The following is a 16,522-nucleotide window of genomic DNA, read 5'->3' on the forward strand; positions in this document are numbered from 1 at the left end:
AATTTTACTTTTTTTTTCTTTTTTACTATTTATAGGCCTATCAAATTATTGTATAGATTTCTGCCTTTTAATAAGACAGTTTTTTCTTACCACTGTAACTTTTGCTGCTTTGCTAAAGTGCTCATGATGGATAGGCTTTGTAACATAACAACAAGTAAGGTCTTTTACCTGCTCTTTTGTAATGTTAAAAGACAAAGAGTAAGGTATTTTATCTGCTTTTTGTAAAGTGTCTCGGGATAACACTTGTTATGAGTTGACACTATACAAATAAAAATCGATTGATTGATTGATTATACAATACAAAAGCAGAAATGACCACAGCATACATTTAAATAGTAGAAAAGTAGAAATAAAAGTAATCTTAGTTAAGCTGTTTTTTTGTTTACGTGTAAATTGGCAAATTAATATTTAGGCTATATTCTTGAATTTTAAATGTAATTTGGATGTGTTTCTTAAATATTACTTTTTGGAAAGATCGAATACTTTGTTAAAAACAACTTGTAACGTAACAATACCGACATGGGCTGCTATTGACTTTATTAATTGTTATCATTATGTGTTGTGCAGTCACAACAACCGACAACAAAAAGGTCGAGTCGGTGATTGTAGTTTGTTCTTCGGACACATGGGGGCGGTAGGCGCATCAGGGTGTTTTCTAGCTGTGCTCTTCTTCGTTTTATTTTATTTTTTTTAATGACGTATTTCCGCTTTCGACTTCAGCGTGCTTCAAGCTAACCTGCCCTTAGCAAAACATGAAAGTTATCATTAAATAAAACAAGTGTTTCATGAAGAACACCACACAAACAAGTCTGCATGGTTCGGGAGTAATATGCGTTTCACTGAGTTTCCTTTTCTGTGAAGTTGTGAGCGGTAACTGTGAAGTTAAGATCTCATAGCTGGAGTTAGCTGACCATAACAACAACGTTGATTCAGCCTTTTAAAAAAAGCGGTAAGTTGATTAAAGACTCATTTCTCTTCAATCTAAATTTAGTAAAAAATAAATAAAATATCACTAGTATAAATCTGGATTTTATTTTCTCATAACTTTGACATTAATTAAAGTAGAACATTAATTCATCTCCTGGTTCACAACATGCAGAATAAAACTGACCTACCAAAGACTACAAGTGTTTTTACAGACTAAGTTTGTACTGCACTGCTGAGGCTGTGTGCTTTATAACATTAAACACAACAATACTCTGATACGTGTCTCCTTGGTTACTGTTATTAGATATCACCTCAATAAGTTACAATATGTCCATATTCTGTATATTATCTGTAATGTAGTACAGCATGCTCACTGCACCTTAATCTGTATATTATAATCTGAAGAATATACTTATATTTACAGCATTTATTTATATTTATAGCATCCCATTAATCCATCCATATATACCCAATAATTCACTTTTTTTTTTTTAATTTAGTCTACATCTGTAAATTATTTTAGTCTACATCTGTACATTTTGTAATTACTGTACATAGCACAGATTCTTTCACTTTCTGCTTATTTGCACTTCTGGTGAGATGCCAAACCTCATTTCGTTACTCTATACTTGTATATGTGCAATGACAATAAAGTTGAATCTCATCTCATAAATAAACATAAACACTTGATGTTTTTAAGTTAAGGCTGTCAAGCGTTTGCAATTTTGTGATCGTGATTAATAATAAATTTAGATAGTTAATTGCGATGAATCCCAATTTTTAAACGCACGTGTGAAATTCCATTATTTCACATTTTAGAATTAAATTTGTTAGGCTTTCTTTCGTCTTAAACTGAGAGGGCTTTACTTGTTGTTTGACTTCTAACATGCTTTTCGTTTTGTTATAAATTAATGACCTTGACTGATGTAAATATGTTTGATTTGATTTTAACTTCTATTTTTTTTTTTAATGATTATATTCCCGTCCCCTGTTTTCTGGAGCTGCTGTAATGCACAAATTAAATCAGTAAAGTTTATCTTTATCTTTATCTGACCTTCTCGTAGATTGAAGTTTAGGATCTTGAATTAACCACAGAAATAAAGGAACTCGTCACGGATCAAAAACTAAATAAATTAAAGTAACAGTAAGAAAGGTAAATGTTTGATGTCATGAGGTTGATATTAGGAGGGCACATTTCTCTCAAAAATATGTATTTTTAATTAACCACTCATTATGCACTCATTGCACTGTCTGTTTTTTCATCGATCTATTATGTTTATTTTTTTAAGTGCAATGAAATAAAAAGATTTAAAAAAAAAAAGAAAAGATAAATGATAATACTTTGGACTCGTCAGCTGAGCTTTTTTTTTTTTTTTTTTTAAGTGAAATGAGACATTCAAAGATGCAGCAGTGTCGTTCTTTTCCAGCACTGTGACTACAGGGAGATCCACGCTGCGCCTTAAGGGACAAAATAGAATACATAAAATGCCAAACCATGAGCAATACAGATATAGGAATCCCAAAATGCTTTGTGTTTAAACATTTCTGTTTGAATTAGGCTGCCAGCATTAGCTAGTTAATCACAATTATTAAAGTCTTAAATTGATCAAAATACATTTACCAGGTCTAATTGTATTGGTTAGCTTTATTGAGAGGGTTTTTGCATGTGGATTTCTTCCTCTGTTGCTCAATAGCTACTTAAATCACTTAATTATTGTTGCCCAAATTGAGTTTTGGATCTCCATGTATTGTCTCTTCATTTCTTGCATAGTTGGTAAAAATTACACACCCAAAAAACAATGTAATGACAGATTGAGTTGAATGTGGCATAGGAGAAGATTTCTGTGAAGCTCCAACAAGTTATAAATCAACATTTTTGAACGAGGATTAAAACGTTTAAAACCTTACATTGACTACATGTTAACCGCCTACTCGTGTGTCTGTGATAAGCTGTGTAAGTGTTATAATGTTTGACAAAATGACAGCAGTTTGACTCTTACCTCTGGTGTTTTGGGCACACAGGCTCGCTCACAGTTAAAGTTGACCTCTGAATGTTTGGTTGCAGAAATCCTGCAGTTTCTGTAACAACAGGGCTCAAAGCTACATGAGGGTAACCACGTTTTTGTGTTGTAACTGCTCCTTCGACAGGCACCATGGCCAATCTGGAGCAGTGGGTGAATGACCGTCTCCATGACATCCTGGGGTTGAGTGACCGATACGTTTCTCAATTCATGATCGGCACTGCACGGAGAGCCTCGAGCCATCAGGACTTTGTGAGTCGCCTCGAGCAGACTGGAACAATCGACATCGACCAGAGTGTGATTTCCTTTGCGCAGGAGCTCTTTGACAAGGTATATCGATATATCATCCAAACCCCCTCCAAAATAACTCCCAACAATAAAAGGTGCTTCACTTTTCAGCGTGTGAAGTTTGTGTGGGGATAAAACATTCACCGATCTTTTACCGCTGTTTTTTTTTTGTTTTTTTTGTAGATTCCTCGCAAACAGGTGGTGGAGAAACCGGCCCGGGCAATGGAGCGGGAGGCCATAGAAATGGACAGAAGGAATCGGACGTACACGCTACTGGAGGACAGCGACAGTGATGGAGAAGAAGTGAAGGAGAAGCAAAAAGACAAAAAGAAAAACAAGGACAAAGGAAACAAGAGGAAGCACATTAGACGGAAGAAAGAGAGCGAGTCGTCAAGTGAGGACGAAGCAGCAGCTAAAGGGTATGTAACATGTACTGATCTATCTGTTATAGGCTCTTATTGGCCAACCCATGAATTCACTCAACTCTGTCCTGTAACATACGATATCTAGCTTTGAGAATAACCCCTGAGAAAACAGTGAAAACCTTTTTATCATCAGAGGAGCAACTTATTTAACTTGAGACACTTTTAATACTCGGCGCTTAAGAGACAGTTGACCAAGTACAGAGTCGAGATGTGGACTGGAATATTGTACAGAAGCCGTGATTTGATGCATATTTCATCCAATATCAGGGGCAACTCTGGCCAAAGGGAGAACAAATCTGTCAAGAAAGATGAGGAGGAGGAAGAAGAGGAGTGGGAGAAGGAAGAGAGGGAGCGGCAGCAGGACATCGAGGAGAGAGACGCTTTTGCCGAGCGAGTGAAGCTGAAAGACAAAGACAAGACCCGCAACATAACAGAGAGGACGGACAAAAAGGTGGGAGTCAAGGGAATCACGACACAGCTTGTGCATTGTTTAAAAAAAAAAAAAAAAAGACTTTAATGCATCATGTAGGTTAACACTTTCACTTCCTGTTTGTCTTTCTCCAGGCTTATGAGGAAGCTCAGAAGAGGCTGAAGATGGCTGAAGAGGATCAGAAGAATATGGTGTGTTAGAGGATGTTTCCTCATAATCACGTGTAGATGTCTCAGGAATCATATCTCTGGCTGGTAGAATGTATTTTTTTTTTAGGAATAAAGATGGCATACATCTGCTGTAAGAGTGTAATAAAGTGTCTTCTTCCCCTCTCCAGTTGCCAGAGTTGAGGAAGCGCTCTCGCTGGGACTATCTAAAGAAGAGAGAGGAAGAGAAGCTGGAAGATCTGGAGGCTGAGATCAGAGATGACGAGTACCTCTTCTCTACAGACGAGCTGACGGCGAGGGAGAAAAAAGAGCTGGAATACAAACGCACCCTCCGCGACCTGGCCAAAGATTACAAGAAGGCCGGAGCGAAAGAACAGGACGAGAGGAAGAACAGATACTACATGCCGGAAGAGAGGAGGAGCAAGGTAGGGATGTCACAAAGGGAACATACGCACAGAGACAGTGTTTTTTTAGATTTAAGTGATCAATTGTTTCTGTTTCCTGCTGACCAGGATGTGCCTCAGAGAGACCTGGAGCTGGAGGAGACTCCCATGGAGCTGGGAGGAGAGCAGGGCCGCTGGGAGGAGGAGAGGCTGAAGACGGCCTCGCTCAGCTTCGGAGCCAAGAGGGAGAGAGAGCAGGGGATGAGGCAGGAGCAGGACAGGTACCAGCTGATCCTGGAGGAGGACGAGATGATCGACTTTGTCAGCACCGCCATCACTATGAAGGGGACCCGAGCTGAAAAGGTGGAGCTTATCAAATGCTATCTGCATCTGTGTTTTCATTTTCATTCGACTTTCCTGATAATAGAAAACGCCACCCCAGTTTTTAATCTATAGTTAATCCCCTTTTACCACTATTAATCAGTATTCCTCATTCAGAGGGGAAGTTTAGTTTTCTGATGAGATCCTGAGTCTGCCTGTCGTTCTGAATAAACTTTCAAAGTAGCAAAAAAAAAAAAACATGCTCATTTTGCAGGTGTCCAATATTTAAACCAGTTGTGACAGAGGAGAAGGAAACCCTCAAGTTGAAAATCATTTTCTTTAAAGAACCTTTGAGTTTAAATGCACAGTATGTGAATTTCACCGTCAGGAGGCTTTCAATCAATACAATAAAAAAGATGGAGGGGAATCATGAGTGATGAATAGGTGAAACCGACCTGAGGAAAAATGATACATGATAGTAAAATGTAATCAAAATTATTTAGATCCAGCCCGATTTAAAAATAATTAAAAAAAAAAAACACATTTCCTCTTTCTTTCTCTTAGCGTACAGCTGCAGAAAAGAAAGAGAAGAAGAGCTTATCGTGTGTAAATGCAGCTGAAGTTCTTGTGACTGTGTTGTGTTCAGGAACAGGAGGCTCCGGCTCTGTCACAGGCTGAGCAGAACAAACAGTCCATGCAGGAGGTCCGCCGCAGCCTGCCCATCTTCCCCTACAGAGAGGACCTGCTCGCTGCCATCCAGGAGCACCAGATCCTGGTCATAGAGGGGGAGACGGGCTCAGGAAAGACCACCCAGATCCCTCAATACCTCCTGGAAAATGTAAGCGTCAACCTGAATCACACCTGCGTATTCATCTAAATCAGAACATCTTTCTCGTTAACTCTTCACCCCAATCATATTATTTACAGAGACTTTCCTTTTTCACTTTGTTTCAATATTTGATGCCATAAACTGCAGCGTTCTCACAGCGTCTTTGCCGTTTACACCCTCTGTTTGTAAACAAATACCGTTGCGTAAGAGGGGGTAGGACTAACGGCAGTGTGTCTCACAACAGTGCAGTTGCACTTAGAGGCCTTCGGTTGGCGCCAAAGTGCAACAAATCATATTCCATATAGACCCACTCAACCAACTTTTTGCCCCCTGTTTGCCGTTTGTATTCAACTCTATCTTTACTGTGGAAGAAAACTTTTGTCGGCTGAATTTATTAGAGCCTCCTCAACACAGAATTTGTGCTTTTAAGTCCTTGAAGTCTGAACCCTGAACTCCTCTCTCAGGGCTACACTGAAGGAGGCATGAAGATTGGATGCACGCAACCTCGCAGAGTGGCAGCCATGTCAGTGGCGTCCAGAGTGGCTCAGGAGATGAGCGTCAAGCTTGGAAATGAGGTGGGACACAGCGGTTTCTGAACTTATTTTGAAAGGATGCAACTTCTGTTCTGTGCATTAATGAATACTGTGTGAAGTTTATTTCTACTGCTTTTAATTTACTTATTGATTGGGATATAACTGACTATTTCTCAAAGCAGTTTAAAACGTTTAAATCGTCTTGAATCAGTGTTAATTCATTTGAGACGTTTCTTTGTTGTAGGTGGGTTACAGTATTCGTTTTGAGGACTGCACGTCAGAGAGGACAGTGCTCAAGTACATGACAGACGGCATGCTGCTCAGAGAGTTTCTCACCGAGCCCGACCTGGCCAGCTACAGGTAAACCTAAACACATGAACCACATGGTCCTTGTGGGGAGTTATGCTGCTTTCATGCACTCCTAAGAAATATTGTATTTACCTCACTGTCTCTCTCTCTCCTTCCCTCTCTAGTGTGATCATCATAGATGAAGCCCACGAGCGCACCCTGCACACAGACATCCTCTTCGGTCTCATCAAGGACATCGCCAGGTTCAGACCGGACCTCAAGGTGCTCGTCGCCAGCGCCACTCTGGACACCGAGCGCTTCTCCTGCTTCTTTGACGAAGCGCCGGTCTTCAGAATCCCTGGAAGGAGGTTCCCCGTCGATATCTTCTACACTAAAGTAAGAACCTTTTATGTAGATGCTTTGCACTGTACACATTATATTTTATTATTAGTTAGTTTTGTGATCTCTGCCTCATCGTACAACAACAGCTATATAAAAACTACTACTACTAAAGAAAGGAAACTGGATTAAAACAATAATAACAATCGTAGAAGTGACGACATCATGGCTCAATCGAGATTGGTAAAGGGGTAAACACTGGACCTCTCGGCCATTTATCTGTTCAGCTATCTGTGCAGACTCTCAGCTTATGTGCTTTATTTAATGAGGTTTGTACCGTTGAGATTAAGAACCTCTTTTCCAAGGGAGACCTGGTCGAGACAGTCAGACAGCAAGAGCACAAAGTTACAGTTAGAGACACAGCGGGAGACAAAGTGCAATTTACAAAACAATGAAAGCATTAAAAGACAACCATCTAAAGCCGTTTTCACATATACACTCCTGGAAATATTTAGATAATTTCAGGAGGACTGCTCTGGAGATTCTCTTGACCTGGCTGTTCACATATGCTCCTCACAGCAGGAGACTATCCCTGTCAGACAGGAGGGGGGGGGGGGGGGGGGCGGGGGGTCTCCTGTGGTAAGGCATGACAGGAAAGAAATTACATGGAAGTAAAGCAACAGAGTCTGCTATATGATGCTGTAATGAGAATATTTATTTTAATGCTACGTGTAGTCCAACGGAATGACAACATACTGACACAAAACATAAAGCAGCCGCTTATTTACGAGCACAGAGATCGTAGCGGTCGCGTGTATACATTCTATATACAGTGCAGCATTAACATGGATATAAACATCACTCCCTCTCCCATTGGCTGGTGGTGAATTCTCCGGAAAATATCCTGCTGCGTTCTCACATCAGCCAACTCGGACTTGCTGCGGAAAATATACTAGGGGTCTGGCAGGAGAAACTCCGGGTAAAGTCCGAGTTCCTCTGGGTAATATCAGGAGTTTTTCAGGAGATTTTCTAAAAGTGTGAAAGCCCTAAATGAGTCAAAACTGCCAGTTAGTAGTTCAAGCAGGTGAGCTAAAAACATTGACATCCTTTAGGATCTGCTTTAAGGACATTTAAGGACACCAGCTCCTTGAGTTTCAAGTCACTCTGCAACAGATTCCAGGCTGAGGGTGCAGAATACCCAAAAGCCCTTTTTCCAATATCTGTCCGAGTGTTTGGGACAGAGAGCGTGAAGAGGTGAATTAAGGCCGGTGATAGATTTGTAACTTTATTTCAGTTTTTTAATGATTGATTACTATTAAGCATATGCATCTATTTTTTTTTTTTTTTTTTTTGCATTAATTTTTTATGAATCTAAGTGAGTTGATCCCCCTAAACGTTTCTCTTGCTGTATTTGTACTCTGTGTTGTCAAGGCTCCAGAGGCAGACTACCTGGAGGCTTGTGTGGTGTCGGTGCTGCAGATCCACGTCACCCAGGCTCCTGGAGACTGTCTGGTATTCCTCACTGGACAGGTAATGTTTGTGTTAGACTTCTCCAAATATTTCTAAAGATTAAACATTTTCGGACGCAGTTTGAGGCGGGAGCTCAGAGGTTTCCTTCTATGAAAAAAAATATCTATACCACATCGTGTTACGGTACATTTATTCATTTCATTATATTTGTGTATTTTGGAGACAGATAAGTGTCATTGTTTGCCTCTAAATCACCTCAAAGAAGATGTTGCAGTACGCTTTCACTCCTGTATGTTGGGACTGTCAAACCGCTCTTGTCCCTCCATTAAGTAAAATTTACTTCTAAGAAGTTTTTGCATCATTTTTCCTTGCTGGGAAAGGAAGCTCACAGCTGTTGGTGTGTTTATAACGTGCCCGGGAGGCCAGTGGCCTAATGATTAGTGCAAACGCCCAATGTACAGAGGCTATTGTCCTCCGAGTTGGCGGCTCCTTTCCTGCATGTCATACCGAGCTCTCTCACTTTCTCTCTCTCTCTCGTGCATACATTAGTATAAATAAAAAGCTACAATATACAACAACATACAGTGTCTTTATGCTAAAAGGCAACAATGAGTTTAGGATTATTCTCTTGGTTCAGATCAAATGAACTTAACTAGGAGTGACAGCGACCTAAGGTATCTTGTTTTCCATCCCAGTGTCTTCCTTGAAAGGGAACATTGACACACTTTAATTTTTTGTGTCTTTGTGACTCTTTACCTTCTTCTCCTGCAGGAGGAGATCGAAGCGTGCTGTGAGATGCTCCAGGAGAGATGCCGGCGGCTCGGCTCAAAGATAGCAGAGCTGCTGGTGCTTCCCATCTACGCCAACCTGCCATCAGACATGCAGGCCAAGATCTTTAACCCCACTCCCCCTGGAGCCCGCAAGGTGAGACGACATCTTGTATCTGCCACTGCTGTTCTTTACCAGTAGAGGCAGCTGTAGCACAATGAGAGAAACTGTGGTTCCCCTGAGCCTTTTCTTTTTAACACTATTTGACAGACTTAATGTTTGTTTTAAAGTATGTATCAGGGTTTCTTTTAACCGGTTGAGTCACAGCTGGATTGAATCTTCATATTCCTTCATTTGAGCTCTCTCTGTGTTCTGTGTTTCCAGGTGGTGGTGGCTACCAACATCGCAGAAACCTCCCTGACCATAGATGGCATCATCTATGTCATCGACCCCGGCTTCTGCAAACAGAAGAGTTACAACGCCCGCACCGGCATGGAGTCACTCATCGTCACGCCCTGCTCACGGGTAACTGCCCTTTTGTTGTTTTAATGTTGAACAAGTAGGGCGCCTGTGTTGAAGGAAAGTGCTGTGTCATTTCATCCAGGAGTGAGTGAACGCACGAGTTTTAGAAACACAGGCATGATCTCACACAGGATTTTGTCAAAACGGTTGTAAATGACACTGACGGATCAGGCACGATTGTGAAGCAGTGTGTCGGGAAAACCCCGTCCCTCTCCCACCGCCCACAGACCCACCCAGCTCAAGTCAAAACCGAAAAGGGACATGGGTCACTCACCCACCCACACACACAAACACACTGAGACATCACATTAAACGCAACATCAGACAGTCAGAAAATTAAAGGTGAAAGACGAGTGATATGGCTCATTTAAAATATTCAAGAGAAAATGGATGTGCAGTCATGCTGTGTGTTTCTCACTCTCAGGCTTCAGCCAACCAGCGAGCCGGACGTGCAGGCAGAGTGGCTGCTGGGAAATGTTTCAGGCTGTACACAGCATGGGCTTTCAAACATGAGATGGAGGAAACGACGGTGCCTGAGATTCAGAGGACCAACCTGGGGAATGTAGTCCTGCTGCTGAAGAGTCTGGGTGAGTGAAAGAAGTGCTCTGAGTGGAGTTTCGTTATACTTAAAATTATATTACTCATACATTTCAGTTGAAGCACTCACAGTCAATATCATGTGGCTTTGACCGTTGAATATTCAACAAAATATATCTGTCTTGCAGGAATAAATGACCTCATTCACTTTGACTTCATGGACCCTCCTCCTCATGAGACTCTGGTCTTGGCGCTGGAGCAGCTCTACGCTCTGGGAGCCCTAAACCACCTGGGAGAGCTAACAAAGGTATACAACGAAGGCTTTTGTTTATCAAACCTCCAATTACAGTGTAATGTAGGTTAATCACCAAACATTTTGGGCTTTTTATGTATGTCGGTCAACTGGTTAATTTGCACACACCCCACTGCGATAGTAGCTTCATGAATTAGCATAACTGGATTGCCATTTCCAGGGATGGCTCGCATCCAAAGATGATACTGCTGCTATCCAGTGGGGGGGGGGGGGGGGGGGGGAGTGTGGTGTAAGCTAGGCTGTGTCCATCACCCAGCTGGTGTGTCGTCTGACTGATCCGCTGTCAGTCTTTGCGGTACAGGGTGAGGGATTCAAAGACCCAAATCAGTACCTCGAATTATTTAATGCTGCTGAGTTATAAGTCAAGCGAGCAAACGTACAAGATCTAACTCTGGCTTTAACTGCTGGAAACTTCCCCAGAACAAAGCTTCATTTCAATAACTTCCTGTCGCATGGTCGCAAAGTGTACACTGTATGGACTCAAAATTTGGGTCCAAAATCGTGCTTAAAATTGTACTGTGTATTACGTTGCTATACTTATGGTTATATCAATCGAGTTCTGTAAAGCAGTCAAATCATAACAGGGTCATTAGGGCAGGAGAAACTCTCCTTACATCCTTAAATGATGTAAACCTTTTTCTTTGACATGTCCATCTGCACTCTGATCCCATTGCTCTTTTACACAATACATACCTCAAGCTTGTCATGGCCTCCAAACTCACTTCCTTGATCCAAAGTGCTGAAAGACAGGAACAATGACTCGTTGTGTTTCCAGCTTCAAGCTTTTCTGTGTGAGCTGACGATGTTAATCAGTGATAATCAAGGATGCGATGTTTTCAGAGTGTTTGGCTGAAGTTCAGGTTAGTAAATGAGTGAATAAAGTATTTCATTGCTTAAATGTCTTTAACTGTGTGTTCGTCTTTGATTTGGTTTAGCTGGGTCGCAGGATGGCTGAGCTGCCGGTGGACCCCATGCTGAGCAAGATGATCCTGGCCTCTGAGCAGTAAGTCTGGCATGAGTTTAAGCCTTCATGACATATTAGTCCTGAAAGGGCGCTTTACCTGCCTCAATACTTTAAGAAGCACAACATGTTTTAGAACAATTAGAACTAATATATACTAATATATTGAACTAACTCTCTGGCTTCTTAACCTGTTTTTTATTTTACTTCAAAATTTTGAGACTCTGAAAGTAACTTAAGACTAAAACTATTTATAGTCAGACCATCCAGTATGCTTCAGTTTACCATTAACAGGAGAGGCAGGGTGTATCTGTATCACAAGGTTAGGGAATCAGTAAATCCATATGGCAGTTCACAAGGCAAGCTGCAATAATATGTAAATGTAATTAAATGGTAATAGGAGCCCTGGACGAGGTATTAGTATGGAGAGCTGTACATTTGGGCCTAATGATGAATTGGAGAAAATTGAGGGTTTGTAAATTGATCATTGTTGAGATTAAAGATGATTTGACAAACAAACGCTGCAGAACACCAGTGAAATTATTCTGTTACTGAAAAATACGTCTTGATGAAATTCCTGGCAAATTGCCTATTCGGGCTGCAGCAGTGTATGTATTACACAGTATAGAAATTGTTGGTTGAAAAAACAATGTTAATTTGTTTGTCTCTGGGATGAAAGTGTTAAAAAAAACACAGAATCATGCAAATTAAGAGCATACAATTTTGTTAGATCAGAATTAGGCATTAGGAAAAAAAACTTCTGTTTTTAATTATTTTGACATTCGTTTGTTTGTTTATTTGGACCCCCATTTAGCCTCAGCATAGTGAGAAGCTATTCTTTATGGGATCCACAGTTTACAATTGTAACTAATAATTGGTGTAATATCCTACACCATTATGTTATGAAACTTGTATATCTCTGTCTGTCATGGCGGCTCTGTGATGTCAGCCACCGCGACTAGACACGTCCCGTAACAACTATAAGATTCAGGATTTCTCTGGCTTTGATAACCGTTGGAAATATTTGAGGTAATGCCAGCAGTAGTCAATTTTTAATTAATTTTAATATTTAGTGTCCAAAAATTCTTCATATTGAATCGTTAAACATTCTAAATTAGGAACCTTGGACCTGAAAAAACTGGAGACTAATGTATTGAATGCTTCAGAATCTGAAAAAGAACTCAAATACACGACAGCTCGATCGCAGTGATTGTTATTCCTGTCTGCATCTTCTCTATATCTCTACATCTCTTTGCTCTCTGTCTCCTTTCAGGTACAAATGTTCAGAGGAAGTTTTGACGATAGCCGCCATGCTGTCAGTGAACAACTCCATTTTCTATCGGCCCAAAGACAAGGTGGTCCACGCCGACAATGCCAGGATGAACTTTGTGGTTCCAGGAGGAGACCACCTGGTGCTGCTCAACGTCTACACTCAGGTGGGAACACGGCTGCTCAACAGCTGTAAGCCGATACTGTGTAAATACGTCTGAGGGTTTTCTTTGAGTAGATTTGAGCGCTGTGCTACGTGACCTAAGACCTTGTATGCAAATATTGAATCCACACACTGTTAAAGGAGCAATATGTAACTCTGACACGTCGCATTTAAAATGAGTTCTGCAGTCCAAATTCAAAACATTGGAGAGAGCTGCCTCCCCCCGCCCCCTCCTCGCTAGAGTCCATGTGCACGCAGGTCGCTACGTCGAGGCTTTTTAGGTCAGGAAACATTAGTTTTCTGCACTGAGAATAAATGCGCTGCACATTTTTCCGGGTGGCCGCCTGACGCTGGAGAAGGCGTCCTCTCCACATTGAAAACAACAGAAAAAAAGATGCCGGCACTCAGAAAATAAAAAAAATGTATATATGTGTTTTTTTTTTCTCATTTTATACATCTTTGGAGCTGCCAGAATTATCTCGTGACCCGTTGTGGGCCACGACCCACAGGTTAGGAACCACCGTTTCACAGCTGATGCCTGCACTGCAGTCGTTCTGAGATATTCACTCTTAGAAACCCCCGGATGTTTTGCTAACTGCGGTCGTGATGTCTTTTCTTTCCTCAGTGGCTGGAGAGCGGATACTCCACTCAGTGGTGCTACGAGAACTTCATCCAGTTCCGCTCCATGAGGCGAGCCCGGGACGTCCGGGACCAGCTGGAGGGTCTGATGGATCGTATTGAGGTGGAGGTGGTCAGCTCCCAGGGAGACAGCTTACCCATTCGTAAGGTCAGTGATACAGGAAGCAACGGGAAAAGCTCCTTTTCTAAGTAACATAAACCCACCCTGATTCAATATTCACCTTTTTGTTTGGCTAACTCAGCCTCAGACTTTACACTGGACAAAGGGCCGAAGACAAGATTCTTCTGAGTGTTTCAGACTTGACCAAGTGGACAACTGAACTCACAAAACACTGAAACTTCAAATCGGTGTTTTTTCTGTCCTTCGATTAGTTTAATTGACATAATTTAGTCCACATGTCAAATGTTATTCTAAGAAAGAGCTCCTGTTTTCTACACAAGAAACTTTAAGTCCAGTGGATGCTGAGTTTTTTTTAAATCATAATACCATGCTCGGGTAAAAGTATAGAAATCTGAAAAATAAAAGAGGAAACCTGTAAATCATCCCTGCACAGAGGCTGTGTGAACACTGTTCTCATCTCAGGGTCAGTGTGTTTATTGTGAACTAACCCTTAGTCTACTTGAGATAAGCAGGGGCGTTTGTTTTACTGGTAGGTTAACACTCCTTATCCTCAAACTCCTCCTTCAGGGTCAGAAGTCATGCAGCTAAATACCAGTATGACAAAACTAATGAAATGAACCTACTTTTTGATACTTAAATAAAAAAAGCCACTTTTCTGACATGTATGTCTGTTGAGTTGCTTCAGCAGTATTGAGTGTGTTCTGTTATAAACCAGGGGGCACAGATGACTCCATGCCGACATGGAAACAGACGGAAAGGGAGTTGGTCTTTTGAAGATGTTCTACTTTAAGGTGTAATTACAAATGTAGATTTCCCTTTTCCCCCTCCGCATGACGACCGAGTGACAGATGTGATCCATCAGCTGAATGTCAGTGTTCGCTCTGCCCTTTGAAAGTATCAGAACACACCGTGCCTAGTTAACAGCAGGTGTGAACAGCTTGTGTGCATCAGTAAAAACAATTTGAAAAGTAGGTCTGAACGTTGAGTGTGGATGAGTTAGCAGTTGTATTAAGGAGGGAATGCTAATCTATCCGTTACCGTGGGAATCATCTGCTTCTCCTGTGTCCTGATGCTGTGCTGTAGTGTCCTAGAATAAGACTCAGAAATACAATGCAATATACAAGAATCAGCCACAACACTGCCTTACTAGACCTCTTGAGGGTGAGCTGTGGGATCTGGCATCGAAGACGTTTTCACGTATGCACTCCTGACAATGTCTAGAGAATTTCAGATGGCCTGCCCTTGAAATCCTCCTGATCTGGGCTAGATATGGAGACAGGAAGTGGTAGATGATGCAACAGAGTCAGACGCTATGGCATTTATTTATTTTTTTTGCTTTTATATCAACCACTCGCCTGAGGTGAATACGCCTGCGTTTTACCTGCTGTGTTCTAACATCAGCCCCGCCAGACTTCACCAAATCTTTAAGTGCCCGACATATATTCATCTGCAGGAACACAAAACACACGTGCAAGAAACAAGAATGAATTGCTTCCATGGTCGCTTTATTTCTTTTCTGCCTGGCGATGAAGGCAACATTTATAAACCCCTCTCTCGTCCCTCTCCCAGGCGGTGACGGCAGGATATTTCTATCACACGGCGCGGCTGAGCAAAGGCGGCTACAAGACGGTGAAGCACCAGCAGACGGTCTACGTCCATCCAAACAGCTCTCTGTTCGAGGAGCAGCCCCGCTGGCTCATCTACCACGAGCTCGTCTTCACCACCAAGGAGTTCATGAGACAGGTCGGCCTGCTCGGCTATGTTTATCTTGGAAGCGTCCTCGAAACCCTTCTCAAATATTAGCAGTGTTAGGATTTGAAGTTTGTTTCTGGGAAGCCTGTGTGCTAATGTGAAAAGGTGTTTTTAAAATCTAAAACCCAAACAGGTAGGTCCTAACAGGTCCAAAGTCCAGGAGGAAAGGCTTTGACAAAGAGAATGAAACTGCACAATAATAAGGAAGTGTGATAACTGTTTCCTGACAGTGTTAATGTACCCGTGTCATCACTCTTGATTAATCTCTCCCTCCCTCCCCATGCAGGTGATTGAGATAGATAGCGGCTGGCTGCTGGAAGTGGCTCCTCACTACTACAAGAGCAAAGAGCTGGAGGACAGCAGCAGCAAGAAGATGCCCCGCAAGCAGGGGAAGACAAAAGAGGAGCTGGGATAAAGACAACAACAAAGCTCAGGTCCTTTTTGCAACATTTGGCAAAAAAAAGAAAAACAAAAAAAAGACTCCTAAGTGCACGGGGAAGAAAAACAGAAAAATGACTGAGAAATGTTGCACACTGCGTTAAAATAAACAGGAAATAGCTGTTTGGCACCAAGTCAGTGCACAAACAGGTTTTTGGTCCTCCACATGAGAAATTGTCTTCAGCTTAATACAGCACACGGTATCAACATTCAGCGAATGAAATCTGCAGAAAATAGATTGAAGATAAACACATGGAGCAGAGAGATGAATGCAGGGAAGTGGGTCACACATCACTGGTTTATTGTTAAACCCGCCATGACGTTCCAAGGAGGAAACATTTTTTTCACCTGGAGACGAGTTTCCTGCATTTTTGAGACTTTTTGTTTGTTTCTCGGGCTGCTGAGCGCCCGCTGGACTCTTTCCTTTGAGTAAAGGTGCTTTGTCAAATTATTTCACAGTTTTGTGAAGGAACAGGAGCACTGTTAAAGTTATACATGGACCACAACCAAGGAGTTTGAAGAGTTTTCAAACATTCAGTTTCACTCACGTGTGTGAGGCGCCTTACCTTGTTTATTTTCATTTTTTTCTAGACCAATAAAGTTTTACTATCAGTTGTT

General features: G+C 41.6%; 1 protein-coding gene across 1 annotated transcript; it reads left to right on the forward strand.

Annotated features, from left to right (window-relative positions):
• The first annotated feature begins 710 nt into the window (after window positions 1–710).
• Window positions 711–16,522, forward strand: dhx16 (DEAH (Asp-Glu-Ala-His) box polypeptide 16). The gene is made up of 21 exons (XM_020644536.3): window positions 711–949; window positions 3,076–3,278; window positions 3,420–3,655; window positions 3,929–4,112; window positions 4,226–4,282; window positions 4,429–4,683; window positions 4,771–5,004; window positions 5,609–5,800; window positions 6,256–6,366; window positions 6,569–6,684; window positions 6,798–7,008; window positions 8,383–8,481; window positions 9,193–9,345; window positions 9,574–9,714; window positions 10,136–10,298; window positions 10,437–10,555; window positions 11,497–11,564; window positions 12,796–12,958; window positions 13,580–13,741; window positions 15,284–15,457; window positions 15,753–16,522. Exons 2-21 carry the CDS (start codon window positions 3,081–3,083, stop codon window positions 15,879–15,881), a joined length of 3,165 nt encoding a protein of 1,054 aa, XP_020500192.2. The 5' UTR covers window positions 711–949; window positions 3,076–3,080; the 3' UTR covers window positions 15,882–16,522.

Source organism: Labrus bergylta, chromosome 8 (assembly GCF_963930695.1).
Source record: "Labrus bergylta chromosome 8, fLabBer1.1, whole genome shotgun sequence".
Lineage (NCBI taxonomy): Eukaryota > Metazoa > Chordata > Actinopteri > Labriformes > Labridae > Labrus > Labrus bergylta.

Bases quoted from the DNA above. Each gene is read 5' to 3' on its own strand.
- dhx16 (XM_020644536.3), top strand. From the start codon at position 3,081: ATGGCCAATCTGGAGCAGTGGGTGAATGACCGTCTCCATGACATCCTG. The intron at 8,482-9,192 runs GTAATGTTTGTG...CTTCTCCTGCAG, and splicing joins TGGTATTCCTCACTGGACAG to GAGGAGATCGAAGCGTGCTG. The intron at 9,346-9,573 runs GTGAGACGACAT...CTGTGTTTCCAG, and splicing joins CTCCCCCTGGAGCCCGCAAG to GTGGTGGTGGCTACCAACAT.